Below are 27,304 nucleotides of genomic sequence, written 5' to 3' on the forward strand. Positions count from 1 at the left end.
AATTGGAGGTTCGAGTAGTGATGATGAATGTAGAAATATTTGTTAGAAAATGTGTCTTTTTGGCAAATTGCAGTTCTGTGAGGGGAAGGAGAATGTTATCTGTAGTGATGAGCTCAGAGTGAGGCTGAGGGATGGAGGCTACTGGAAACAGAGGATCAGGAGGAGAGCCCAGGCACCCGTCCTCCTGATGGATCACCAACGCTAAGAGGTCTGCAGGAGGCGTCTGTAGTGGGGCATGATCTCGTGTTCTGGCAGGTGCAGGTTGAACTCCAGCGCCACCAGGACAGGAAACTCAAACGCTATCAGCTCTCTGCGGTTCACCCTGAACCTCTCCTCCAGTTTCTGTCAAAAGGAAAACATAAAAAATAGGAAAGTGACATATTTGATATTTTATGGAATGCTTTAAATTTATGTCAGTTTTGTGAGAAAATTCAATCCCCGTCATCAGTATGATCTTTCAATCCGAAAACCAACTGTGTAAACTTTAAAAATAAGTACAAGTTACTGATTTTTTTCAACTGTTTTTATTAACGTGTTGGAATGGAATGTGTTTAATTAGGTTTATGTTTGAATAAGGTTTTTTAAATTGAGTTGTAACTATCTTCTTTAAAGAAACCCTGAGACTTGTCTTCTAAGATTTATTTGTATTAAAGTGACCCTTTAAATTTAGAAAGGTGTGCGCTGGGAGACTTACATCTATGAGAAGCTTAACTTCGTGTTTCTTGAGGTCACCGCCGATCTTCGCCGCCAGAAGGACGCAGGCGCCAGTGCAGAGCTTCCGATTCTGTTTGTTTAGTTTGCCTTGAAGAACAAGTTTTTCAAAGTAGACAAAAGCCATGGCCACTGTTGGCTCCTCAAAGCCACATTCGTCCTGAGCCAGTTTTTTTATCTCTCTTTTCAAGCTGTACAAACAAACATTCAGGAAGGGAGGAAGAGAAAGAGCGGAGATAGAAAACTAAAATAAAAACTGCTCATATTTTAGATTTAAAACAAAGGAAAATCAGGTTTTTTTGTTTAGTTTACCTTCTTATCTTGCTGAGGGTGAGTCGTATATGAGGGAACTTCTCTTTGAAAGTCTCATTCATGTCCTTCTTGAGGTCAAAAGGTTTGACGTATTCAATGACCGTCGTCTGAAAAGGAAAACCAGAGCTGGTGTCAAAGTGACCGGTCTCAACTATCCAGTACCAAGGCTGGATCCTTACACCTCAGTGTTGGATTCCTCGACCCAGTGAAGAGGGTTTCTGGGTGATGATGTTACCTGTGACACCCACATCCTTGTTATCACCACACAGACTTTTCCAAGAAATATTCTCCTTTTACATTGTCGATGTCGACCTTTCGCTACTAATAGGAAGTCATCAATTACAAAGTAGATAAAGAAGAAATACGAAACATTGTAAAAAACTGTGGAAACAAACGATCAACCGATTATCAGGACCTGGACATGATAACTGTTAAAACCATCATAGATTCTGTCATTGAACCATTCACTTACATTTGTAATCTATCACTTTCTACTGGAAATTTTCCTGACGCAATGAAAACAGTGAAAGTCATTCCTTTGTACAAGAGTGGTGATAAACATAGTTTCAATAATTCCAGGCCGGTGTCACTGCTTCCACAGTTTTCTAAAATATTGGAAAAAGTATTTTTATCAAGGTTGGATAAATTCAGTGAAAAAAAATAATATTTTAAACAATGAACAATGTGGGTTTAGAACTAAACATTCCACAGCAATGGCAATAATGGAATTAACGGATAAAATATCAACAGCAACTGACAATAAAAATGACTGTTAGTGTTTTCATTGATTTGAAAAAAGCTTTTGACGTCATTGATCACTCAAGGTTACTTCAAAAATTGTCAGTTTGGAATAAGGTGTGGCTCATCAATGGGTTAAAAGGAAACAGTTTGTTCAGATAAAGGACCATAAATCAAAACTATGTGAAATTAATTGTGGAGTGCCACACGGGTAGAGTCTGCGGTCCAAAACTGTTCATTTTGTTTACAAATGACTTGGTAAATGAATCTAAGACACTCGGTACCATTCTATTTGCAGATGATACCACACTGTTTTACTCAGGATCAGATATTGAGGAGGTGGCTAAAGTGATAATTGATGAACTGATTAAAATTAAAAACTAGTTTGATTGAAATAGATTGACACTGAATCTTAATAAAACAAATATTATACTGTTTAGTGATAAAATGAGGCATGTTCAGATTTAAGACAACTGACTTCCACAAACTGGTTGACTAGCTATGGGCAGTTTAAAATCATAACAAGGTTGGAAACATGCTGTAACTTTTTTCCTCTATATGACACCTGGCATCACACGTTTGGAGCAAGATGCTTGAGCTTCTTGAGATCCTTTTGGAAACTTCTGAAAGAATAATTTTTAAGAATTGAATAGCTCAAGCAGTAAGAGAAGCAACTGGTAAGTCAGTGTTTGTAGGTTCAAATCTCAAAAGTGTGTTTTCTTTGTTCTAAAATGTGAGAAGTTAGGAAAATTAACTGTCTGATATAAAGATCAAAGGTCAAAGTTAATTATGACTTTCAAAGATATGTTTGTAACAACTTGAAATATCTTAAATAGCATCAAAAATAACTTAGAGATTAGAGTACTATACATTCAGTGTCATGGAAAAAGTTTAAAGTTTCCAAGTGTTTTTGGATCAGTGTAAAAGTTCAAAACTTTTTTTTAAAAAAGTGTGTAATTTAACTAAAACGAAGACAAATACCTTTAGTTCAAATCCTGCTTGTGTAGGTCTGAGTTTCTGAGTTTTATGAACCAGTAGTTAATTATTTCGAATGATCAAAAAGGATAGTTTAAGAGGTTTTAACTGAATTTCAAAATAATCTTTATATAGTAAAGTTTCAACCAGTTTTACCACTAAACCACCAGCGAGATGTGAGGTCTGACTGTTGGATCAGCTCAAAAATAAAATCTCAAAGATCTGAATCTTTTGATTTCAGGACTCATCCCACTTCTACCTGGGTCTAATATCTAATATCTCAGTCTGTAAGACACTCGGTTGCTGTGCAGATGTTTCAGAGTTCAGTCCTAGTGGTATGTTGTCATTTTAGGCCCTGTCCACGCGTAGCTGGGGATCTGCCAAAACGTAGATATTTTTCTACGTTTTGGCCTGTCATCCACACGAAAATGGAGTTTTTTCACACAAAAACGGATCTTTTTAAAAACTCCGGCCAAAGAGAAGATCTGCGTTTTCTCAGTTTTGGGTGTCTGCGTGTGGACAGACAAAACCGGAGTTTTAAAGTCCGCAACGTCACTTTCCGCGACAAAAAATGCTGACATCACATGTGCGACCTGTGTTTACACTAGCCAACAGCATGGATGCCCTCAGAGCTGCGCTCACTTTATCAATTGTCCAAGCGCTTTTTGCTTGTTTGTTTTTGCAAGTGGAATTACTGCTCCTTGCGGAAGACCACAGACGAAGGACGAGGTTAAGAACGGCTATTGCCTGGCACCTGGCTTCTCCAAGTACTGCCGCCTACAGGTCTGGCATGTCCTTAACAACGTATTTATCCGGGTACGTGTGGACAGTTTTTTTTTAAACGAGGTGGTGTGGATGCAAGTTTTTGGAGGGGCGGATATTCGTTTTTTTAAAAACCCGGCTACGTGTGGACTAGGCCTTAGACTTCAAGTGAATTCCTTGAGAACTTGAAAAGCTAAAAAGAACGAGTTAAGAAAATCACCTTCTGTAGTTCAGGCTGTAAGGTGTTGGGAGTTGTGTGCAAAATGTTCAGGGTTCATTTCCAGTAAGAAATTATGTTTCACTTGGACCTTTATCTGGATTCTTGACAACATGAAAAGCTCTAAAACACATAATCCTTATGTCTGCTTGAGTAGCTCAGTGTGTAAGGTATTGGGATAATAAGCAAAAAGTCCATGTTTCAGTCCCAGAAAAAGCCTGCAAAAGGTTTGCCTTTTAAATTAAAATGACAAGATGAATTGTTCCACCAGAACACTTTCAAGTGTGAATGGTTCTGGTGGCATAGTGGAATAGTTTGTGTTCATAAGTCACCAGAGGCGCAGCACCTGGTTCAAATCCCACTGAGGACTGCTAGACCTGGACCAGTGGGACCACTCTGAAAGATGCTGGGTGGGGAACCAGAAGCAATTTTAAGCTTTAAGTGAATCCTTGACAACAATAATTACTCAAAAAAAAAAAAAAAAAAGCACAGAGCTAGTATCTAATTGACTTGCTCAGTCTGTAAGACAATGGGTTGTTAGCTTAAAGGTCCAAGGTTCAAAGCCAGGAGAAGCTACTAGTGTGGATAATTGAAGTGCAAAGCAAATGTGGGCTTTACATGAATTCTTCACAACATGACTGGCTGTGACATTTTTAAGTACAAAAGTTGAAATGACAAGTTCAAATGTCCCACCAGAACATTCTCAATTGTGAAGGGTTCTGGTGGCGCAGTGGGATAGATTCACGTTCGTAAGTCGCCAGTGGTGCAGCAACTGGTTCAAATCCTGCTTGTGACTGACTGGACCTGGATCAATGCGACTACTCTGAAAGGGGTCAGGGAGGGGGTTTGATTCCCTCCCTGAGTTTCTAACGCGTAAATATATGGGGTTATGCTGAGTGAAATGGTGTTCAAGCTGGACTTTTGCAGAAGTAATGGGAAGAACCAAGTTACCTGACCACAAATTTGACATAGACCAAGACCTTCTTCTAGAGTCAACTGGCCAAAGTCACTTAAAGTGAATCTAATCTAGCTGGCATTGATCCAGGTCCAGTCAGTCACAAGCAGGATTTGAACCAGTTGCTGCACCACTTGCAACTTATGAACACGTACTATCTAACTGCACCACCAGAACCCTTCACACTTGCAGATGTTCTGGTGGGACATTTGAACTTGTCATTTCAACTTTTGTACTTAAAAATGTCACAGCCAGTCATGTTGTGAAGAATTCATGTAAAGCCCACATTTGCTTTGCACTTCAATTATCCACACTAGTAGCTTCTCCTGGCTTTGAACCTTGGACCTTTAAGCTAACAACCCATTGTCTTACAGACGGAGCAAGTCAATTAGATACTAGCTCTGTGCTTTTTTTTTTTTTTGAGCATTTATTGTTGTCAAGGATTCACTTAAAGCTTAAAATTGCTTCTGGTTCCACACCCAGCATCTTTCAGAGTGGTCCCACTAGTCCAGGTCTAGCAGTCCTCAGTAGGATTTGAACCAGGTGCTGCACCACTGGTGACTTGTGAACACAAACTATTCCACTGCACCACCAGAACCCTTCATACTTCGAGGTGTTCTGGTGGAACATTTCAACTTGTCATTTTTGTCATTTTTATTTAAAAAGGTAAAACCTTTTGCAGGCTTTTTCTGGGATTGAATCCTGGACTTATTGCTAATTATCCCAAAACCTTGCACACTGAGCTACTCAAGCAGACATGAGCTTTATGTGTTTTAGAGAATTTCATGTTGTCAAGAATTCAGCTAAAGGTCTAAATTAAACATTATTTCTTATTGGAATTGAAATCTGGACTTCTTGCACACCACTCCAAAACCTTACAGCCTGAGCTACAGAAGGAGATACCCTTAACTTGCTCTTTAGAGCTTTTCAAGTTCTCTAGAAACTCACTTGGAATCTAAAAGAACGCCTTTCCACTGGGACTGAACCCTGAAACATCTGTACAACAACCCAGTGTCTTACAGACTGAGCTATGAGACCCAGGCAGAAGTGGAATGAGTCCTGAAATCAGAGGATTCTGAGCTTTGAGTTTTTATTTTTACCTCTGAGCTGCTCCAACAATCAAATCTCACATCTCACTGGTGGTTTACTGGTAAAACTGGTTGAAATTTTACTATATAAAGATGATTTTGAAATTCAGTTAAAACTTAACGTTTTTGATCACTAGAAATTTAGAATTTCAACAAACTGCTGGTTCATAAAACTCAGAAACTCACATTTTTTTCCAAGACAACAAGTAACATGACAAAACAACCCACAGAGTCCGAACAAAACCGAGATTTCATGAAAAAAATGCAAAGCTTAATGCCAAAGAGACATTTCACTGTTTATTTTTACTTAAAACTTCTGTTATTTTATTTTATTAACCCAAGATTCTAAAAATGGGTGAAAAAACTGGTGTTAATGAGCTGAGGAAAAGGTGACTAACAACGTGACACCCAGAGCTTGGTGTTCATTTCACAGTAAAACCTGTACAACCAGTCAAATTATGTGATTATTATGATTTCACAGCAGCAAAATTCATTGTATCTGCTAAAAGCTTTAATAACCTTTCTGTCTTCAAAGTGGATGGTTGAAAAAAATTTATTTAAGCACTAATAAGTTATTCTATTATTATTGCACCAGGAATAAATATTTGGGGAAAGATTCTGGGTCAGCACCATGACGCAAACTTGGAGCCTTAGTATGGACAGAATCCTGGAAAAGGCAAACGTGTGTGCGTGCATGCATGCGTGTGTGTGTGTGAGAGAGAGAGAGATTTTTTTGTTTTTTTATTTTCTTAGTGGCCTAGTGGTATGAATGTCCACCCTGGAACTGGGAGATCGGAGTTCAAACCCACCGTCAGCTCCTACAAAGACTTTAAAAATGGGACCAATGCCTCCCTGTTTGACATTCAGCTTTAAGGGGTTGGATTGGGGGGGTTAAACCACCAAATACTTCCTGGGTGCAGCCACCGCTGCAACTCACCGCTCCCTACAAGGATGGGTCAAATGCAGAGATATGATTTCACCAGCCAGTGATGATGACTAACGGGCCTTAACTTTAACGTTGTCCAAACATTTCCTGTACGTAGAGACGGTGGAAGCATTGACAACGATATGATGTGATTCCATATTAGATTTTGATGAATTGTTGTTTTTATGTCTGTAATTCTGTACGTTATGTTTTAGGTGTTTGAAAAACTTGTTGCATGCACCCCTTTTGTAATTTTGACGTCAAAGGTCTCTGCCTGACACGTTAGCAGATGTTTAGAGGCACTTTGTATTCACGGTAGATGAAGTCGTGGAAACAAATGCCACTTAGTAAAGAAAGTCAATTATAAGCATAAACCCACACTCACATTTATTTTATTCCTCTACAAACTGCTGCATATTTGCATTTAAAAAAGAAATGAGATTCTAAAAAGCAGGAAAATGAACCGGTTCCACTTGAGTAGAAATACAGTCACTATTGTTGTTTGGTTCTGGGTTTGGTAACTGGAGGAAGAGGAAAGGAAAACATCTCAGTCAGTTTTTTTTGCAAGTCTCTACAGCACAAACAACTTGTTTCCCCTCTTTTTCCTATCAAAAATAAAAAGTTTTTGCCTTTTCAGAAAAGACCCCACCGCTGACCTTGCTGATTAACAACTCCCTGAAACATCCCCCTGACTCATTTTTTTTAAAACAGCTGATAAACTTGAGGAAATATATCTACTTTAGAAACAAATTTGCAGAAGAATCTTTTCAGGGTTATTGTTCTTGACTTTGGCGGAAAGACGAAGCCCAACGAGGTCAATATTGATGATAAAAATGAAATGAACCTTTAACAGAGGAAAAAAACACAGTAAAGTAGCACAGGATATTTTGAGAAGACTTGTCAAAAGCCTCTTCTTGGTTTTGTTTTGAATGAAAACAACTTTCCCAGTGTGCTGTGGAGAGGACAGGGCTGAGGTCACTGCTGTTGTTGCTGGTGGTGGTGTTTTACACGTAGGCATGTATTTTCTCACCATGTAAGAGGGGAAGATGAGAACTCTTTTGTGTTTTCCACAAGGCCACTGCGGATCATCCAGCAGGTTGGGGTCGTACTCGCGGAAGTCTCCAAAGTCGTTCCCTAAAACCAGTGCAATAAAAACAAAGGTTACGCTCAAGTTTGGTTCTATGTCTGTAACAAAAATGCATTATTTCACTGAGGATGGAGAGTGGAAACATCCAACCGTAGGTTTACTAACCTGTGTCTAAGCTGCTCTGGTTGCTGTTGGCTCGGCCCAAACTCAGGCTGCGGTGGCTCGCATTACGGGACTGAGAGAAGGACGAGGTGGAGTCGATCGTGTTCCTTCGGCCACCCAACACATTGGTGGGATACAAGAACTGGGTGTAGGACACAGTCTGCAAACAGGAAGTCAAAGGTCCAATAAAACATGCAACGCTCTGGGCATCCGTGTTGAATTGTCTGTGTGAATAAAGCTTTCTGTCAAATGTTTCTCCGTTCATCATATTTTTCAGCTTTTCTGCGTGATTGATTTATTTTAAAATGGAACTTAAGATGCTTTTATGTAAAAAATTAACTGTTTGACATTTTCTCACCTTTCCATCTGCCCCCAACTCCACTCCCTCCAGCCCAATCACCATCTCCTTGGCACTTACACCTCCCGATGGGTGCCGCTGACGCCCCTCTGCCTTCATATCCCTATTGAGCACAAGACTTTTAGAGCTCTCGCCAAACAAACGTCTCTAATTTCCCTTTTTCCTTCATCTTCCTGGACCCTTTCCTATTATCGCTCACTCTACATACAAAGACTTATCGATCTGGCCTACTTTCTGTAATTGCTAGTGCCTCTGGATGCACCAAGGCCGTCTGAAATAAAACACACCCTGGGGAGAAAGGATAGAGAAAAGTACGGCTAGTATTGTGTCCGCTTGTTAGAAAAAACATCTTCCACTGCCTAAAACAGCTCATGTTGCTGTGGGAGACTTGAAGACGGCCTCACTAACTCTCCTGAAGATGAAAACAGACTGTGCACGTGGTTTATGGTCTACATGTTCACAGATTTGTTTCTGCTGCACAAACATGAGAATGAAAACATGAGTCAAACAACAATATTCAGCTGTCAATCTGCTGCTCAGAGTTACGGATCAAACCAGATTATGACTGAAAAATAACATTAGGTGACTAGAATGTTCACATGTTGGCCATTTTATTAGGTACACCATTTACATTTCTTGCTAACAGCTAATTAGCCAATTGCAAGACTGCAGTTCAGTCCATTCAGACACCTTGGTGCGGTGATGTTAGCCTAGAAAGCAGAAGCAAAATGACTTTGCTCTGCATGTCGGTCTAGCCATGCTCCCATGGCAGCTCAGACCAGTATTGTGACTTGCCAATCACAGCGCTCTATCAGTTTGATGGGCCAATCACAGCGCAGTCTGACCCTCAGCTATAGAAGCTGGCTCTTGGCACCATGACACAATGTCACCTCTCTGGTGGGGAAGGAGCCTGACTTGGTGTGTGAGGTTGAGACCTCGACGCATGGCTCTAGCTCCAGAACCAGCTTCCCTGAGAGGGGTTGGACACTACCATTCAGGATTTGTTCCCACTGAAAGGCTCCGAGCAGGGGTGGGCATACTAGCTGCCCCTCATCTTGGTGCCTGTATGTTGGGGTTCACCCCGATGAATGAGAGGGTAGCCTCCCTCCCCCTACGTGTGGGGGTATGGGTCCTGAATGTGGTCTGTGATTATGCACCAAACTACAGTTCAGACTACCCTCCCTTTTTGGAGACCTTGGAGGGGTGCTGGAGAGCGCTTCTATAGGTGACTCCCTCGTTCTGCTGGGGGACTTTAACGCTCATGTGGGCAACGACAGTGAGACCTGGAGAGGTGTGGTTATTGGGAACACCCCCCCACCCCCATCTGAATTTGAGCGGTGTTTTGTTATTGGACTTCTGTGCACCTCATGGATTGTCCATAGTGAACACCATGTTCAGACATAAAGGTGTCCATATGTGCTCTTGGCACCAGGAAACCTTAGGCCGCAGCTTGATGATCGACTGTTGTCGTCTCATCTGATCTGCGGCCTCATGTCTTGGACACTCGGGTGATGAGAGAGGCGGAGCTTTTAGCCTTTCTAACCCTGACCACTACCTGGTGATGAGTTGGCTCAGATGGTGGGGGAGGAAGCCGGTCAGACCTGGAAGGCCCAAACGTATCGTGAGCGTCTGCTGGGAACGTCTGGCAGTCTCCTGTCAGAAGGAGCTTCAATTCCCACCTTTGACAGAACTTCCAAAACGTTCCGAAGGAGGTGGGGGACATCAAGTCCGAATGGGCCCTGTTGTGTCAATATTATTCAGAGTAGCAACACTCTAGAACAGAGGTGTCAAACGTGCGGCCCGCGGGCCGGAATAGGCCCGCACACATAACGCGAGATGATTGTGTAAACCTTATTTTCAGACTTTAAAATGTAAAGTCTGAAAATAAGCTTTCATTTTTCAGTTAAACTATTGGTGAAAGCTAAAAGATGTCAGGTATCAGGAGTCAAAGACATGCATGAAACTGACATAGCCATGTGATCTGTGAATCAGTTATTTGAATTACTGAGAAATAGTCTGGGTTTTTGTTTTGTATTTCACATTTTCAAATACACTTCAGGTGTTTTATTATTAATGGTGATGTTGTGCTTAAACTATTTTGGATACACTGTCCTCAGGCTCCAGCTTTGTTTTATGTTGATCATATTAAAACAAAGAAAACAATCTGAAGCAGTTTTTAATTTATACATACTTTAATTTTACTGGTCTGGCCCACTTGGGACTAGATTTTCCTCAATGTGGCCCCTGAGCAAAACTGAGTTTGACACCCCTGCTCTAGAACAACCGCAGAGGTTAAGTCAGAACACGGTCTTGTTTTCCTGCTTCCTTATCTTCCTATTTTTAGCTTGAAACCACCTTCAGATGCAAACACATAAATCCTCACACGACTCTGCGGATGTTGGTGCCGATCTGTTAGGATGAAAACAGTGTTATCGGGTAGACAAGCACGCACAGACACAATTATTGACACATCTTGGGGAACAGATCCGCAGGCAGCAGATGTTTCATATAACAGTGAAAACAAAAAAATAATAATAATAATAATGGAAGAGAGAAAACAGAGGACACAGGAAATGCTTATATGGAGCGAGGTTTGTATGAAGCCATTCAGAAATAAAGGTTCTGCTTTGTTCTACTGGGATTAAAGAGGAAACACTAGAATTTTTTTGCAGCATGCAACACTTGCAGGACTAAAATAAATCTCTGTTGGTGTTTTAATCTGTGAGGAGTGCTCATCATACTTCTAAAAATCATGCAAACGGGAAGTTTTATGCTTCTAGCTCACATAAACAGCGAGAGCATCTACTTTACAGCAGCGAGGAGCTTTACGTGATCTGCATCAATTTTACTGTCAGAAAAAACAAGGAGGAGATCTTACAAGAATGAGCAAATTTTACTGCAGTTTTATGTGTTCTGAAACTGTGTGGCAGGATGGAGAAGACAAAATGAAAAATGTTAAACATGTGGCTAACTCCTTATTAAAACTAATAGTTATTCTGAGTCATTTTAACATTTCAATTTTAGACAAATGTAGTGGTTTTGTGTCAGATAGTCAAGCTTTTAGTTTCATTTATTAGCGTTAAATATTTTTATTCTACAGTATTTTGGTCTATTTTGTTTTGTTTTATGGGGAAAAAACAATTCTCATTCAAATTGTATTACTTAATGTTGTTTTTTTTACAGGGAAACCGATATCATTAAATGATTAATGTTAGATTTTAAAGGTGTGGAACACTTCTTTAATCAATACATTTGCAGCGGTCTAGAGTAGGAATGAATGCCTTGTAAATCGTGCTTGGGGTGGCAAAAAACACTGATGCACCATTTCCAGGAACTAGAAGTGAGCCACATCACAGCTGAACTTCAGACGGCATGCTTTGGAGTTTGATTTCCTGATTTTTGGACATCTCACCTCTGACTGGATATCAGCAACCCAACTCTACCACTGATTTGCAACGCTGATGTTTTATCTACACATATAACTCAAGCCTGGGGTTCTGTGGTGAAGTTGCTAATGCTAACAGTTAGCTTCTACTAGCCGAGACATTCTCTGCTGTTTCCTGGACATTACCAAATGCTACTGCAGAAGATGGGTGCATTAGACTATTTTCATGTTCAGCCTGCATGAAAAACTAAAGAGTGACTGATTATAATCAAAAGTAAGATTTTAAAAAGGTTTTTTTTTTTTAGTTCGATGCCTTTAAACTACTTTTTTTTTGTTGTGGTTGAATTTAAAATAACTCAGAATGTTATTTTCAATATTTGCAGAATGTCATATTTTACATCAGGCTCTTTTTCTGACAACTTAAACCAGATAGCAGGAAATCGTGATAAAAGCTAGCCACTATGTTAGTCATGCTAGCAGCGAGTCACAATAGCAGCAGGTCACGATTAAAGCTAAAGTCATAAAAAAAGCGAGTCACAAAAGCAGCTAGTGAAAGAATAAAGTTGCAGAAATGTTTCAAATGGTTTCAACTCGTGTTTGGGATATGATATCCAATAATATCCTCTTCAAAACTTCGAAAACGACAAATCAAGATTTCCAAACTGACTTTTTATTGTTTCTGCACAGTTTAAATTGTATTGGTCATATTATTTAAATCAAGTAAATATAAACTAAACAGAAAACACCAGCCAAAAGGGTGTTTTGAATCCATGCTATTATTAAAACTGGAGTGAATCTCTATCTTACTTTAACATGAAACTTGTATTAAATGAGGTGAAAAGGGACAAAAATTAGGATGCATAGGAGGTGGAAATCTGTTTCGGAAAAGTTGCCCCAAATCTGATGCTGTTTTGCAGCTGCAGTCATTTGGCTCCAACAATCAGTCAGACACGCATACTGGAGAGCGCTGGGGGTTAATTAACCTTTGACCTTACTCCTATTGGCTGGCTCAGGACATTCCACAAATGCTCTGAGCTTGTTGCGCTCCTCACTAAAACCCCAGTGTGGCACTTTGCTTTCTGTACATTGTCTTCTGATGTTTGTCCCATTTTCCTTCCACTTCCTCCAAAACACGTTGCTCCGAATCACTCCTCTACTTCTACTAGTCCCACCAAAAGCCAAGTGGGTTATTTTACTTTACATTAAAGAATAAACTAAATAGATAAATAAAACAATACAATGGTAACATGCATCAGACCCGGGAATGGTTGGCATGGTAAACAGATGCAAGAAGATGATTTGAGAGGAGAATAAACCATGAGTGCCACCAGCGCCGTTATAGAAAAAGCAAGACAAGCAACAAGAGCTATGCTACAGTCAGTAAGGAACTATCAATGCTAATATTCAACTATGGCATTCACCGAAACCAAGCCTTCGAGGGAAGAAGGAGGGATGAGAAAAAAACAAAAAGGAAAGAGGGAGCACAGGATGGACGGAGTTATAAAGGTTCGACATGCTGTCGGATACATACCCTGCTTGGCTACAATCTCGATACGGCAGGACAGAAAATACACTATAGAAGGATCTTCTGCCACTGATAAGGACTATCCTACGAAAACAGAAACATGCTCGTCAGCATCTATCTCACCACAGATCCACAGGGCAAGGCTGAAGAAAGTTTACAGTTAAAACTTTAGAATGTAGAAAAAAAAGAAGAAGGGTTGAGACAGTTTGTGTTTGCTGGACCAATGTAGGGTACAAACGTTCTGAGCTACCGGTCAGATCTAAGAACGTTGCTCCTAAGAACATGTACTTTTCGTGTTTTTAAAGGTTCAAGAAGCTTACTGCAGGTTCTTCAGAATTTCACGGGGGACACGGGTTGTTTTTTTCCCCTCCTCCTAGAGTCCAGACTAGAGGTTGACCGATATTGGTGTTTCTATTGCCAATGCCGATAGGAGATATCATCTTGTCGATATGTACTGGCGATTTTTATGGGCTAATTTCCACGGCCGATATCCAGACATTTTCCACCTTATTTTCGTGCTAAAATGTCACTAATAAATTTGGATGATGCACAAATTTTCTGAAACTGAATCGGTTTTTGAACTCTGAATTTATCAGTTAATTCTTAAGTTTGTGCACCGCTCAGTGTAAAAGTCAGACACATAAATAAAGTGAATGTAGAGTATTTATTATGCAGATGTAATTAGTGAACATTAAAATACATTTAAATTAAATTCTGCAACAGCACCGGGCTGCCCGAGGAGGTGCCTGACTTTACTAGGACAAATAACAGCCGATCCCAACATAATAAAAAACGATAAATATTGACCTGATATATCGGTCTACCCCAGTCCAGGTCAGTAGATCGTCGTATAGCCCTGACCATTTAAGCTCCATAAAAAAGACCTAAACTCGATAGATGCACCAGTGCTCACACTTCAGAACATAAACAAAATGAAGATTTTTACAAATGATCGAGTACCAAATCCCAATATGACCAAAAATACAACAAATGTCCTAAAAAGACCTGAAAGACCATCAGAAAGTTTGAAGAAGCTAATATTTCTGGATCCTGTGAAGCCAAATGAAAATAAGTCAAATACCAATGCAGCTTAATATTTCTGTACATTGGTTTTAAGAGAAACACAATAAATGTTTTGTTACAATAGAAAACTATTTGTCTCGACTTGTGTATGCAGCGGAATGACTCTGGACTATCAAGATAACAGAAAAAACACAAAAAAAAACCATCCTGAATGATAAAAACACTATAGAAATAATATGGAACTGCTCTTTAAATAGCCAAAACTCAGAAACACTCACACTACGGAATAAAAATCTAAATACAATTTAAAAGGTGAGCCAATATTTATTACAGTGAGGGATTCATGTGCTGCCAACATGCTCATAAACATTGTGACACAAAGATGTGATTCATCGTTCAGCAGTGATCAAATTGAAGTTGAAATGAAAGTTGCTAGGTAACCAGAAAGGATTTCCAGGGATTTCTGTGGATCTAAAAGTCAGAATGAGGTGTTGGGAGTGTTGGGAGTGGGCGGAGCCTGCTCGCCTGCCTGTAACGTGAGAAACACTCAAACTGCTCTTCATCGACTGGGGGAGTCTGCAATCATTCAGTCAGGACTTGCAATGACTAAACGGTGCCATTGTTTGCCTCCATACCTTCCATTGCGCATATCGTGTTGCTTCATGTTGTTTACCAAGTGGATCTTCTTGAAGCTCTTTGGTCGGGGTGAACCTGAGAGGGTTCGGCATCTAAAATGTGAAAGGATAAAATGTCAGCATCCTGAATCCTTAAAGCTGAATATCTGGCTCTAGATGTTCTGTGCTGCACCTGCGAAGAGGAGCGTTCTCCTCGATGTCCTCAAGAGTTTCGAGCGACGATCTCTGCGAGATGAGCCTTCGTCTGGGAACACAAAACAAAAAAGGTAGGTTGATGCTAAAAAACGCAGATAAATGTTCAGCATCACATCTTTTTCTTAAAACAAATAGCTCGGAAAAATAAAAAATATATATTTTACTGATCCACGTTTCTCCTGCACACAAACACAAAGCAATTAAATTAAAATGTACAAAACTAAATAAGCTTTTTAATACCTAAAACCGATAAAGTGGGAGGAGAAAATCCACAAGAGCTCATAAATTCAGGTCAGCTTAGCTGTTAAACATACACACACACACACACACACACACACACACCAGCATTTACCATCTAAACTCTAAACCACATCGACTTAATGCAAAGCAATGGGTTAATTACTAGTTAAAGCTGTTATCTAACTCAATAAACTCCTCTAAAACATTATTTAAAGATTAAATGTAAAATTTGCCTCAGAGCTAGCTAAACCTTGTTCAAAACAAAACATTTATGAAGTTGTGGAAAATGTAGAAAACTAAAGACTGAGTTGGGTTTTTTTATATTTACCACAAAAAAGTTGAAGATGAAAATGAGAATTCTCGTGTTTAAGGAAGTTCTTTATAACAAAAGCCAAGAAGTCCAGGAAGGACTCGCCCTTCATGCTGCAGTTTTGAACTAATACAATGTTATGTAGTAAAAAGATGGATTTAAAGGTATTTTGATCAAAAATTAGAAAATTAAAACGATCTTTTTAAAATAGATTTTCTCTGATCTGTTATCACTAAGAGTGAGCATTGGGAATAACTTGATTTTTTATTTTTGTGTAACATTTTTAGAATTGATTGCTATAAGGTCGTAAACTGGTAGAGTGCCTTCTGCAGGTCAGGGATGAGGTCCTGCCTCAAATGGAGGAGTTTAAGTATCTTGGGGTTTTGTTCACGAGTGAGGGTAAGCTGGAGCGCGAGATCGATAGGTGGATTGGTGCTGAGTCTGCAGTGATGTTGACGTTGTACCGGTCTGTCTTAGTGAAGACAGAGCTGAGCTGAAAGGTAAAGCTCTCGATTTACCGGTCGATCTACGCTCCACCCTCACCTATGGTCATGAGTTTTAGGTAGTGACTATAAATGATGAGATTGCGGATACATTAATTTTCTACAATGAGTTTTCTCCGCAGGGTGTCTGGGCTCTTCCTTGGAGATAGGGTGTGAAGCTCAGTCATCCTGAAGAGGCTTGAGTAGATCCACTGCTCCTCCATATCGAGAGGAGTCAGTTGAGGTGGCACGGGCATCTAGTTAGGATGCCTCCCTGGTGAGGTTTTCCAGGCACGTCCAACCAGGAGATGACTATAGGAAGACCCAGGACACACTGGACGAGCTAAGTCTCTCACCTGGCCAGGGAACACCTTGGGATTCCTCCAGAAGAGCTGGCTCAAGTGGCTGGGAAGAGGGAAGTCTGGGCCTCCTCTGCTTAGCCCCCTTGACCAGACTCCGGATAAGCAGCCGGAAATAGATGGCTGGATGGATTGCTATAGGGTTTATTGGCTGTGATAGCTATCTTCAATAGTGCTGACTCAAAGATGTAATCAGGTGATGTCCTTGAATGCATCAATTACTAATTTGTGAGTGCTTCATTAATAATCTGTAAAGTGGCCTATGAGCTATCCACACACGCAGTGTGCCAATGGAAATAAGCCTTTTGGCAATAATTGAGTACAAATACATAGTAAAATGTTCATTAAAACACACACACACACATAAAATGTCCAAATATCAGGAAATAAGACTCCAAATCCATCTTCTGGTCTGATCTCCTCTGGCTAACTTCAACTTTCTGAAACAAGAGTGCCAGAGCTTTTAATCCCACAGAGATCAATTCACAAGGCATTTGTTTATGCTAGAGACCACCGCAGATGTTCTGCAAAAAGGAGTGAACTTGGTCTTTAACATCAAGTGTGTGTGTGTGTGTGTGTGTGTGCGTGCGTGACTGAATGCTTTAGAACAAGAGGTCAAGTTGTGGTTGTGAATTATCAGTTAACACTGTGTGGCTGGAGAACACAACGCAGTCTTTTCTCAGATCAGGAAGAATTTCCCAGGATCAGAGCTGCTAAGAGGATAACAAGCTGGCTCTGTGAGCAGTGTGTGTGTGTGTGTGTGTGTGTGTGTGTGTGTGTGTGTGTGTGTGTGTGTGTGTGTGTGTGTGTGTGTGTGTGTGTGTGTGTAACACGTTTTGTCACAGATGGCCTTTATTTCACACTGTAGTTGCTCGACTCAACAGGCTATTTCTGCTGGAGCACTTTTATATGATCAGCTGCCAGCTTCGGAAAATAAACCCACATGTGACAGCTAAGAATCCCTGAGCTGCTGCAAAATGAGGTAATAATTGCGTGTTTACCGCCGATCCGTTAACACTACATCTTGATGGAGGCCAACTACTGCTTCAACCCTGCGAAGTGTATGAATCCTAGTTCCATTTGACTGCTTTTACGAATGGAGGTGTGTTTTAATGCAGATGTGGTGCCATATTTATAGAGTTGAATGATCTAATCACACTTAACTGTCACATGGAAGAACATGGAGCGTAAAGTAGCAGGTTAATAAATGACAGAACCAGAATAAATGTCCTTGAGGAACCCCCAAATGTTAAACAACAACTCAAGCTATTTGAACAAGTATAAGTATACCAGAGGAGACTGAGTGAAATTTTATCAGTAACCACAAGGGAAGAACACCAGGCTCCAATAAAGTCAGCTCTGACAATCAGTGTGATGCAATCAGCTGGCAAATGACATCATCTTAGACGGTCTTTACCAGGATTGGAAAAAGGGCCAGGTCTGACCTTGGCCTGAAGGTCAGACGATGGGGATCGTGTGATTAATGGTCAGGCTTTCATCATCTTCCTGCCGTGACGACCATTACACAAGCACAAATGGGGAAAAAGTATAACAATTTAGAATATTCCTAAACTCGTGTTTTACTATGCAGGTCCTTCTAAAAAAATTAGCATGTTGTGATAAAGTTCATTATTGTCCCTAATGTACTGATAAACATTAGACTTTCATATATATTAGATTCATTACACACCACTGAAGTAGTTCAAGCCTTTTATTGTTTCTAATATTGATGATTTTGGCATACAGCTCATGAAACCCCAACATGCCTATCTCAAAAAATTAGCATATCATGAAAAGGTTCTCTAAACGAGCTATTAACCTAATCATCTGAATCAACTAATTAACTCTAAACAACTGCAAAAGATTCCTGCGGCTTTTAAAAACTCCCAGCCTGGTTCATTACTCAAAACCGCAATCATGGGTAAGACTGCTGACCTGACTGCTGTCCAGAAGGCCATCACTGACACCCTCAAGCAAGAGGGTAAGACACAGAAAGACATTTCTGAACGAATAGGCTGTTCTCAGTGTGCTGGGGTGCCATGTCAGCTGGTTGGTCCACTGTGTTTTATCAAGGGCAGGGTCAATGCAGCTAGCTATCAGGAGATTTTGGGGCACTTCATGGTTCCATCTGCTGAAAAGCCTTATGGAGATAAAGATTTCATTTTTCAGCACAACCTGGCACCTGCTCACAGTGCCAAAACCACTGGTAAATGGTTTACTGACCATGGTATTACTGCGCTCAATTGGCCTGCCAACTCTCCTGACCTGAACCCCATAGAGAATCTGTGGGATACTGTGAAGAGAAAGCTGAGACGCAAGACCCAACACTCTGGATGAGCTTAAGGTCACTATCGAAGCATCCTGGGCCTCCATAACACCTCAGCAGTGCCACAGGCTGATTGCCTCCATGCCACGTTGCATTGAAGCAGTCATTTCTGCAAAAGGATTCCCGACCAAGTATTGAGTGCATACCTGAACATATACATTTGAAGACTGACTTTTTTTTGTATTAAAAACACTTTTCTTTTATTGGCCGGATGAAATATGCTAACTTTTTGAGATAGGGATTTTGGGTTTTCATGAGCTGTATGCCAAAATCATCAATATTATAAACAATAAAAGGCTTGGACTACTTCAGTCGTGTGTAATGAATCTAATATATATGAAAGTCTAATGTTTATCAATACATTACAGAAAATAATTAACTTTATCACAATACGCTACTTTTTTGAGAAGGACCTGTATAATAGTTTCCAAGCATTTAAACTCTCCATTTCTTTAAATTGCTGAATCTTTATACAGCTGTCTCACAACTTTTTGCAATTTGAATTCAAATAGCTGCAAAAAGGCAGCAACACTTGCGCGGTCATTTAATTCACAAAACACAAGCTCTTGTAGAAGTTTAGAAAAACTAAGAACAAACATGAATAAATATGAAACCGTTACGCAACTATTTGGCACTTTCCAACTGCAGCCTGCTGAGGAACAGGCGCAGGATGATGTATTTGTATAATTCTGTGTGCAGGTGCACAACGGGCTAGAGCTGAAGAGGTTTCACTCCCGGCATGACATTTTCATTCAGAGCCACATGCTGGGTAAAAACCATTTATCACCATACTCCTGGTTTTGCCCAAACTTGTCTTGGCTCGTCTTTGGGAGATAAAAGGTTTCATCCTACAGTGACAATATTTATACATTAAGAAAAAAGGAAAAAATAAAATCAGCAATCTGGAAAATTTGAAATTTTTTGTACTGGGAAAAATGTGCACAGACATTTTAGAAAGATAGACTTCAGACTAGAACACAGCTGAAGCCAAAACTAACTTTCTCAAATACGAGATTAAAGCCCCGCTCTCTCTATGTAAACAAACTGTATCGCCTTTATTGAAAAAAAATACATTCACCTTACTATTTAAGAGTTCTTACTTTGCCTCCACATTCTGATACATACAATACGGCTACATATGTAAACATAATTTATGGTTTCACTTCTGTAACAGAAAACAGGCGATGATGCTCCTTCTGTCTTTATGCCACCTATAAAAATAAGCCAGTCTGACTGACCATAACAAATAAACCCAAAGTCACACAGATGACTTTGATTTAACATCAGATCGAGAAATGAGACAGCTAAATTTAGATTATAATGCACAATTTAAAAAATTGCAGTGTGTGTGTGTGTGTGTGTCCATGTATCTGCTCTGTCTTCTCAAAGTGAGTCACAGCAGATGGCTGCTCATACTGAGCCAGGTTCTCGGGGAGTTTTCCTCTCCACTGTCGCTACATGCTTGCTTATAGCGATGATTACCTTAAAGCCTCTCGTCTCGTCTAGTAGGTTTAATTGGGTGTGCATTATTTTATGAAGTGCTTTGAAACGACTCTTGTTGTGATTCGGCGCTATCTAAATAAATTAAATGTATTGATTTTTTTAGTGTCCTTTACTTATTCACTATTTAAACTAAACGCAGCATTTCCAGTTCATGTTGACAAAACTGCAGTGAGCAGTGATATGACTGATGAGAGGCTGCAGCAGGACAAGCTCCTACCGCCTACATGTTCCTGGTCAGCTATGAAAATAATGTAATTGTGGAAACAATAACACCAGCCAGACCACTCAGGCATAAGAAAATACAACTTTATGATTAAGAGTGAGCAATCAGTGTCTAACCCTGCAGTTTGACATTAACTAGACAGTCTCTGAAGTGTCTACTGAACAATTCATACAACTTATAAATCATATTTATGCATACTAGATAATTAGGATAATAAAACAATGTTGCAATTAAATGTTCATTAAAGCAACTGCTAATCCTGCACACACATTAAGCTATAAACTGAAGAGGATAAGATTAGACTGTATCAAACGTACGACATGTTGGCAGCTCGCCACGGGACACAGTCCTCTGTTTCGTTGCTAAATCACCGACTGAAAGTTAACATTCCGTTCTGGACCTTGTTACACAAACAATGCACCGGCGAAAGGAAATCTGATTAATATCTGATTCAACTCTGAGAAGCATCGTCAAATTTTTAAGAAATCCTTAAAATGCAAACTGGACCTTGTTACTCCGACTCAGATCCTGAGAACTTCCTGAACATTTGTTAACAGCTCATCATGTGGACGACTTGGTGAAGGAAAATGAAGCCTTCTTATATAATCTGGTGATTATGCCAACAATGACCTCAGCAAACAATCACCCTCATAACCTGAAGTATGTGACCTAATCACACTAACCCTGAGGGGACCATTGTTTTGGCTCATGTCGTGTGTTTTCCTGCCAGGTTCTGCCGCCTCGTATGTTCAACAGTAAAAATCCACATTTCTGGATTACACCTCTCTGGTTTGGCCAGAGCTGGGAGCAGAATGTGAGATGGTCTGAGTGTGATTTAAGGAGCAAAAACTGCTCCACACCTCTAGCACCAGGTGGTGATAAGATATTTAAAGCAACGTTTTAAATGTGCTAATTTACAATGATCGAAGAGTCAGGAGGAGAAAAAAATGATTAAATTATTCACATTCATGCATTCAAGCCTGATGGTTTAAAGGAGCTTTGGCCTCGGAGGGTAGATTTTGGCGATACATCAGAGACTCTGCAACTTCCTGAACAGGCGCAGGACTCAAGGCCAAAAAGTCTAAAGGGGGGGCCGAGTCCCTCATTCCCCAGGGAGAGGAAGTGGGGAGCAGAAATGACAGAGCAGAGCGAGTCAGGCTGCTTCTCAGAAAGCCCGGGCATCCTGCCTCTCCCAGCCAGGGACCTCTCGACACGTTTTCCACCAGCTGGCCCTGGAAAACAAGCCCGGCCCTGTGCAGAACGCTCGTCTGTCTGCACCGTCGGAGTACGGTCGCGCTCTATCAGCGGGTTACTCATTTCTCAGCATTAAAATTCGTCTTGCATGGATGTCCAGCAAAAAAGCACGTCCAAAGCAGGGTACAGTCAGAGTTTAGAGAGTTCAGACTGTATTCATTAACCGTGCAGAAATATAACGGTTTGGTGTTAAATCTGGGGTTCAGATTCAACACCAGTCAGGAGCTTAACTCTTACCAAAGAAAGAAGTCTGGTAGCCTCATCAACCATCAGTCCTCACATGCAACAGCCTTCAACAGGGAAGAGCTAGATGAATACCAAGAGGTAGTGAAAAGAGGTCGACCGATATTAGTTTATCTATTGCCGATACGATATGTAGGAGACACCGATAGCCAGTTTTTATGGGCCGATATCTAAATATTTTCATGCTAAAACTCCACTAATATTAATAATAATAAAACTATTAATAGTTGATGCACAAAATTTCTGAAGCTGACTAAGTTTTTGAACTTTGAATTAACCAACTGTCAAATCCTAAAGTGACAATGTGTAGTTTTTATTGTTAATCTCTGGAAATATCCATCAAACCTTTGTTGAAAATGAATGAAATGACACCCATTTGTTGAAAAATATTGGCGGCTTAGTAACATAGCCATAGAAATCTGGACTAAATTACATGGGGGCGGGTCTAAGTCTCTTGGCGACGCCATATTAGATGCCATGTTTTCTTCTACGGAAGCCCTTAAGGACAAAACACATTTACCGATTTTTAACAAATGATTACAAAACTTTCACCATTACTAAACGTTGTTGTTTGAACATTTACCTCATCACTCATTACCAGTGATGAAAAGAAGTCTGATGTGCTCGTCATTTTGCTGAAGTGTGCACTTCCCGGGCCTTTTTGACCCTAATGGGCATCCGTTGGTAAGGTCTTACTCCAACACAAATATACTGCTTGCTTGCAACAATTTAGGTATCTACTGCCTCCTATCGCCAGGAAAAATACACACTGTCACTTTTACTTTGTGTACGTCTCAGTGTTAAAGTGGCAGTATTTAGTTTCATGGCACTAGAGGGCAGTACATACATTTCAGGGTAGTTTTACACCATATCGCCGTGACTAGTTTAAAAAACATTACGGTAAATGTTGTTACCTGCGGAGCAGAAAGCATGCGATGCCTGCGTGACCACCAAGCCCCCACAATGGAGCTCTAAAATTGAGTCAAACCCAGAAGTACCAAAAATTGCAGTTCCACCCTCATCCGCTGGGGGCTGGTGTCAGAAGCGAGCAAATCCTCATTGACTCCCATGTTAAAAATACTAATTTCACAGCAGAAACAAACATGTTTACAGCCTGGTACCAAAACATGCTTTTGGTTTAAATGATCTAGTTTTTTCTCAGTCTTCTGTTTAACTGTATTAAAAGCCTAAAATTCTGTATAATTAATGAGCATCAGACCCACGTGACCACAGAGCTAGCTCCATGGAAAGGCCTCAGTCTGAGCCTCGGTCTGGCTTGGAAACTGCTCTGGGATTTTGAGTCTCTGTGTGTGTGTATTCTTGTTTGGATGTTTTTTGTGCAATTGTTGGACAAAATGACTTGCTGTGGCATTAATTGCACTAATAGAGCATCCAAAGAGTCTCCACTTCATTTTTTCGGTAAGTAAAATTACATTTATGTATTTTAGGTCACTGCCGAGCTGACCTTAGATTTTAACATGTACTGTTTAACCATGAAATTTAAATGTAATAGGGTAAAACCCAGTGCATTTAACATAATGCTGCACTTTAGAAAATGGGTTGAAATATAACATGTTGGTGGAGCTGGGATCCGACTATCGGCTTGTGGAGCTCTCGGGAGACCGATGTTTTCCACCCTTATCCCCTCCCCGCAGCCCGGTCCATCTCTGTCTGATCGCGGCTACTGTTAGCTGCGCGGGCTGACGGCTGGTTCGCCCAGCAGCTCGGCGCATCGCTGTCTGATCGAGGCTTCTGTGTGCTGCGGCGGGCTGATGGCTGGTTCTTATGGCAAGCCAGAACCGCCAAAATACACCACTTCTCCTCGCAGCTCGGCACATCTCTGTCTGATCGCGGCTTCTGTGTGCTGCGCGGGCTGACGTGGAGCTCTGGGATGGAAACCTTTCCACAGGTCTCGGAGACCTCTATGTTCCACCCGGTATTCCCAGCGGTCAGCCCGGCGTTTCTCTGACTCAGAAGCTCTGGTGTTGTGCACAGTTAACTCCGGTTGTAGCTAGGTTGCTACCTCCATTAGCTTAGCTCCCACCTCCTCATTAGCTTTGGGTTAGCTTTAGGTTAGCTTGTAGCTAGTTCGACCGGGTGTCGTCAGTTGATCCCAGCCTTACAGCCCCACCCTCAGCTCCTCCTCTCTTCCCTTTCATTGAATTGTCTGGGCTTGACGGAACCTGTGACACGGTCAAAATGACACTTCCCATTTGGCCTCAAAAAAGTGATATTGGAGCCTATGGAAGCCCATTGTCCATATATTAATGTCGATGGTGACCCCTCAGACTTTGATGGTCCTTCAGTTAATTCCATTGAGAGAAAGCAATGCTGATTGTAGTTTTCTGGCGGTGTCGTTTCTGCATCTACTCGAGGTCCTGCGCCTGCTGATGACGTCATCATACCACAGCAATACCGCTTGGCCAAAATATATTGACCCTGTTATTTGATTCTTTTCTTTCATGATTTATAAAGAGCTTAGGTTTTAAGATTCATGTTTCTTTCTGCCGAAATGATTTTGAACGTGGTAACGTAACTTCTGCAAGTCGTATGTCCTGCCATCATCTAAATAAAGAGTATATATATTACGCAGATGTTATTAATGAACAAAAATATACATTATAATCGAATTCTACAACACCGGGCTGCTCGAGGACGTACCTGACTTTAAATTGGTTTTACTACCGACAGATATCAGCTGATGCTGATGTATAAAAAATGTTAACTATCCAAGGGTAGTCCACCAGACTCACTACTAGGGACTGATTGATATATCAGCCAACCGATTTATCGATCTATCTAGATCGACTCCCGTTTTGCCCAACATGGAGAAAAAAAGGAACAATTCTTGTAATTCTTGCTACGATGTAATGTGTTTTTTCTCTGACTAGACTGATCCTTTCTGTCTGCAGCTGAATTAAAGCATACCACAGCCTAGTGTAAAGGGAACTTTTAATTAGGAGCAAAAATGAATCAGTTTGAAAGATAAGGGTGCACTTGAGTTATACAACACAAAGAGCTATTGAAAACCAAAATTTTTGACAAAACATGTTTATCTTGTTTTCATAAACTAGAAAGTGTCCACGTCTGAGTAGTTTTAGGAAAAACTAGTCAGAACCTGCAGAAATTAGGATTATTTTGTTCGTCTGTTTTCTCTTTTAGTGAAATGTTTAAAGTATTTTAAGTCAGTTTTCCTTTTTTACTATGAAGAGAGGCACATAAAGAAACAACAGCCATGATTTTGCAAGTAAACAGATAAAATTACCCTAAAAACAATAAAATGTTTCATATTTAACCTATGTTAAAACTTCATGCTGAGTAATTAGTGACTGAAAGAACAATCTGTTGAATAACAAAGAAAGCAGAAGCACATCAGGAAGTGACATTATCTTTAGCTGCCCCATCATTGACCAATAGGAACGTGATTCCAGGTCACGCCCCCTTAAATTCAAAGGAAGGCACACAGAAAAATAAAAAAGGGCAAGTATACTTAAACAGATTTATTAGTAGCCATATCCCACTGCCTCCAGACAGTAAATATTATTTTGGAGTAAACCATCTGCACGTGGATTCAAGTTTTTTGTTTTTCCTGCACATTTTGATTTAGGCAGCAACCTACATTAATGATGTCTTAATAAATTAATACTTTTTTAAATTATTAAAACCACTTAGTTTTTGCTCTTTGTGATATCAACATAGTGAAGAGGAACTAAATATTTATTTAGTGTTTCACAAGAACACAGAGCTTCCTGTGCACACCAGAGAGTGGAGAAGATTTTGAGGCAGGTTGGGAAAGCTAAAGAGGACAAGTGGGAGTTCATCAGAGACCCTCACTGACAGATGAGGCAGACAGAGTGCAAACAAGAGAGCCACGTGAAAGAGCAGGCCACATAAGGGTGTAGAGTTACAGGATGTTTGCGTCACACCAAGTTAGGAGACAGCAAGTGGGTTTTTAACTCACAACAAATATATGTGGAGGGATGAAAGAAAGAGAGAAACAGGTTTGCAGCTAGATTCCTGGAAATCATGCATCTGTGGATTTCAGCAAGTCACGATGTGTATGCCACTTGCGTGGAGTCGCAGCTATACTCTCCTCCTGCTGGGTGGACATTAATATTGCTGTTTCCACGTCAACTGGGTTGCTTGGAACCAAACTTTTCAGCTGACCGTGCAAAAAAACAAAGATAAAACCTGCAAGGAAACATTTTTAATTTATGTTTCAGTTCTTGATGCTGTTTTGCACAAATGAACTAATCTGATAAATTCTGATGCAGACGGCTATTTTTAGTCCAAATCTGACATCATATTGATGCAGATATTATTGTGTGGAGCCTTTTGAGCATTTAAACCCACACATTTTTGGAGAATGCATTCAGAACTCCTTCTCATTGGCGCTGCAGAGGCATGCTTGCACTTTGGAAAGCATCGCAAAGAAATTAAAAGCCGGAGGGTCTAACTTTGCTAAACCTGCACATGCATGACGTTTTAAACAAAGATTTCATTAAATCTGCGTGTGCACGTGCCAAAACGCACAGACATGTCACTATTTTACAGTTACCTTGACCTCTGCTGCTCTATCTGTCCGCCCTCCAGGCAGAAGCTCGGGGAGAACTGCCTGGAGTAGTGTGCAGGTAAAATTCCCTGAGTGTAGGTCTGCAGCCTCCCTCTGGTCGAGGGAGGGAGCGCGGAGAAAGGCGAGTTGACCGTCGAGGGCGTGAATGCGTCGCCCTCCGAGTCGGTATCCGCCGGGGCAGCAGTAGCAGGACCCGTCCCACTGCCCCAGCTGCTGGCAAGGCGAGCCTGGTTGGCTAAAGCGAGCGCCTGGGTGGCGGTGGGAGCAGCCGCAGTAGCAGCCGTCTCGACGGTGCCAGCAGCACCGTGCGCCGCGGAGCGCTCCGGAGAAAGCAGACTCTGCTGTCTAGTCCGTGCTTCCAGGGAGTTCTCCTCCTGGTTCTGATTGTCTGCGTCGTCTTGCACGGGTCTGCCGTCCAGAGAAATGTTGCTGAGAAAAGCCAGCGCCGCTTGCCTCCTCCTCGGGTCCATGCGTTTCCGCGTATGCTCCATGTCCATACTGGGGTGTTTCATCTGAAGCGGGGCTGGGGATGTGTTGCTGCTCGTGGCAGCCGCCATTGTCCACCTCCTGCGATCCGAACCCCCCTCCTCTGCTGCGAGCTTATCTCGTGGACATTAATGCAGATCTGGTCGTGTTGATGCTGCTGAATGGTGCTGCTCCTGGTTTAAGTACATGCGTTAAGTGGGTGAAAACAGGGACGTCACGTGTGCGCAGAATCGTGGCAGCACAGGGAGATTT

General features: G+C 41.0%; 1 protein-coding gene across 2 annotated transcripts; it reads right to left on the reverse strand.

Annotated features, from left to right (window-relative positions):
• cables1 (Cdk5 and Abl enzyme substrate 1) lies at positions 1–27,262 on the reverse strand. 2 transcript variants are annotated; one of them, XM_015956657.3, is made up of 10 exons: positions 26,552–27,262; positions 15,031–15,102; positions 14,859–14,951; positions 13,207–13,284; positions 8,291–8,393; positions 7,936–8,092; positions 7,714–7,817; positions 1,024–1,130; positions 695–902; positions 1–342 (listed from the first exon to the last, which is right to left on the reverse strand). In XM_015956657.3, the coding sequence occupies exons 1-10, from the start codon at positions 27,121–27,123 to the stop codon at positions 202–204; spliced, it is 1,635 nt and encodes a 544-aa protein (XP_015812143.1). In that variant the 5' UTR covers positions 27,124–27,262; the 3' UTR covers positions 1–201. The 2 variants fall into 2 exon arrangements, with proteins under 2 accessions (XP_015812143.1, XP_054597395.1); XM_054741420.2 differs by lacking the exon at positions 13,207–13,284.
• Between the last annotated feature and the right edge of the window lie 42 nt (positions 27,263–27,304).

The sequence above is a fragment of the Nothobranchius furzeri genome, chromosome 11, assembly GCF_043380555.1.
Source record: "Nothobranchius furzeri strain GRZ-AD chromosome 11, NfurGRZ-RIMD1, whole genome shotgun sequence".
Taxonomy (NCBI): Eukaryota; Metazoa; Chordata; class Actinopteri; order Cyprinodontiformes; family Nothobranchiidae; genus Nothobranchius; species Nothobranchius furzeri.